Raw genomic sequence first — 2,115 nt, 5'->3', positions numbered from 1 at the left:
TGAAAAGAAGTAAAACCTTCAACTTTATGGGCTTTATTTTCAGAAATGACTCACAGTGCAGAATTGAGTTTGAGAGACAACAGGGACCTAATGCAGCATATTTTAGTCAAATGATATTCAGAAAACACATATCCCTTCCTGTACATCAGAGAATTCACACTAGAGTGAAATCATATGAATGTAAGGAATGTAGGAGGGGCTTTCGAAAATATTCACACCTTACTGAACACCTGAGAGTCCACACTGGTGTGAGACCATTTGAATGTAAGGAATGTGGAAAGGCCTTTGTAATTCTACAGCATTTTATTAAACATCAAAAAATTCACACTGATTTGAAACCCTATGAATGTAATGGATGTGAGAAGGCCTTTAGGTTTTATTCACAGCTTATTCAACATCAGATAATTCATACTGGTCTTAAACCTTATGAATGTAAGCAATGTGGGAAAGCCTTTAGACGTCATTCTCACCTTACTGAACATCAGAAAATTCATATTGGTTCGAAACGCTACGAATGTGAGGAATGTGGGGAAACTTTTAGATTGTACCGACATATGTGTCTTCATCAGAAAATTCATCATGGTGTGAAACACTATAAATGTAAGGAATGTGGGAAGACCTTTGGTCATCGTTCAAGTCTTTATCAACATAAGAAAATCCATTCTGGTGAGAAACCATATAAATGTAAACAATGTGGAAAGGCCTTTGTCCGCAGCTATCTACTAATTGAACATCAAAGAAGTCATACTGGTGAGAAACCTCATGAATGTACAGAATGTGGAAAGGCTTTTAGTAGGAGCTCAAGCCTTCTTAAACATAAGAGAATTCATAGTAGTGAGAAACTCTACAATTGTAAGGATTGTGGGAAAGCCTTTTGTAGAGGCTCTCAGCTTACACAGCATCAGAGAATTCATACTGGTGAGAAGCCATATGGATGTAAAGAATGTGGGAAGACTTTTAAGCTTCATGCATACCTTATTCAACATCAGATAATTCATACTGATTTGAAACCATATGAATGTAAGCAGTGTGGGAAAGCCTTCAGTCGTGTTGGAGACCTTAAAACACATCAGTCAATTCATGCTGGGGAGAAACCCTATGAATGTAAGGAATGTGGAAAAAGCTTTAGACTTAATTCTCAACTAATTTATCATCAGACAGTTCATACTGGTTTGAAACCCTATATATGTAAAGAATGTAAGAAGGCCTTTCGTTCCATCTCAGGTCTTTCTCAACATAAGAGAATTCATACTGGTGAAAAACCCTATGAATGTAAAGAATGTGGTAAAGCCTTTAATCGTTGTGATCGACTTATTCAACATCAGAGAGTTCATACTGGTGTGAGGCCACACAAATGCAAGGAGTGTGGGAAGGCCTTCAGTCGTTGCTACCAACTTACTCGGCATCAAAGATTTCACAGTGGTGAGAAACTCTTATTGTAATTAGTGGCAAATCCTTTAACCATTGCACATTCTTTACCATTATCACTAATCTACCACCTAATGATGTTGTGGTGAAGATTAAACTAGTTAACATATAATATAAATCCTCGGAAAGGCATCTGGCATTTAGTGTGGGCTTACTAAATACAGGTATATTTTTTATGATGATTAGTATTACTAAAAATAAATTCATATGGAAGGAAGACCCTACAAGTGTAATATTTCAAAAAAGTTTCTATCATCATGTTATTTTTTTTAATTTATTTTCTAGAGACAAGGTCTTGCTCTGTAGCCCAGGCAGGAGTGCTGTGGCCCAATCATAGGTCACTTCAGCCTCAAATTTCTGGGCTCAAGTGATCCTCCCACCTCAGCTTCCCAAGTAGCTGACACTACAGGTGCATGGCAACATACATCCCTAGCTAATTTTTTTAATTTTTTGTAGAGACAGGGTCTTGCTATGTTGCCCAGGCTGGTCTCAAACTTTTGTCCTCAAGTGATCCTCCTGCTTCAGCCTATCATCACTTTATATCATTCATTCTGGACAAAATGCTACAGACTATATTAAGTGAGAAATTCTTAAATTTAGAATTATACACCTGAAGATTAAAGCTGTAAAGAAATACTATATATTTGTTCAATGTTTGGAGTATAGCTGTTGAAAAATTAGAGAGTG

General features: G+C 36.7%; 1 protein-coding gene across 1 annotated transcript in view; it reads left to right on the top strand.

The window, feature by feature from the left end:
* ZNF404 (zinc finger protein 404) overlaps positions 1 to 1,647 on the top strand; it is a 22,901-nt gene extending 21,254 nt beyond the window's left edge. The window contains exon 3 of the mRNA XM_012653226.1: positions 8 to 1,647. Coding sequence (XP_012508680.1) covers positions 8 to 1,442 — 1,435 coding nt within the window. The 3' untranslated portion in view covers positions 1,443 to 1,647. The remainder of the gene's footprint in view (positions 1 to 7) is intronic.
* Positions 1,648 to 2,115: the final 468 nt, after the last annotated feature.

The sequence above is a fragment of the Propithecus coquereli genome, unplaced genomic scaffold (genome assembly GCF_000956105.1).
Source record: "Propithecus coquereli isolate 6110/MARCELLA unplaced genomic scaffold, Pcoq_1.0 Scaffold42, whole genome shotgun sequence".
Lineage (NCBI taxonomy): Eukaryota > Metazoa > Chordata > Mammalia > Primates > Indriidae > Propithecus > Propithecus coquereli.
The sequence above is the reverse complement of the archived record's forward strand: the minus strand, read 5'-3'. Positions and strand labels throughout refer to the sequence as shown.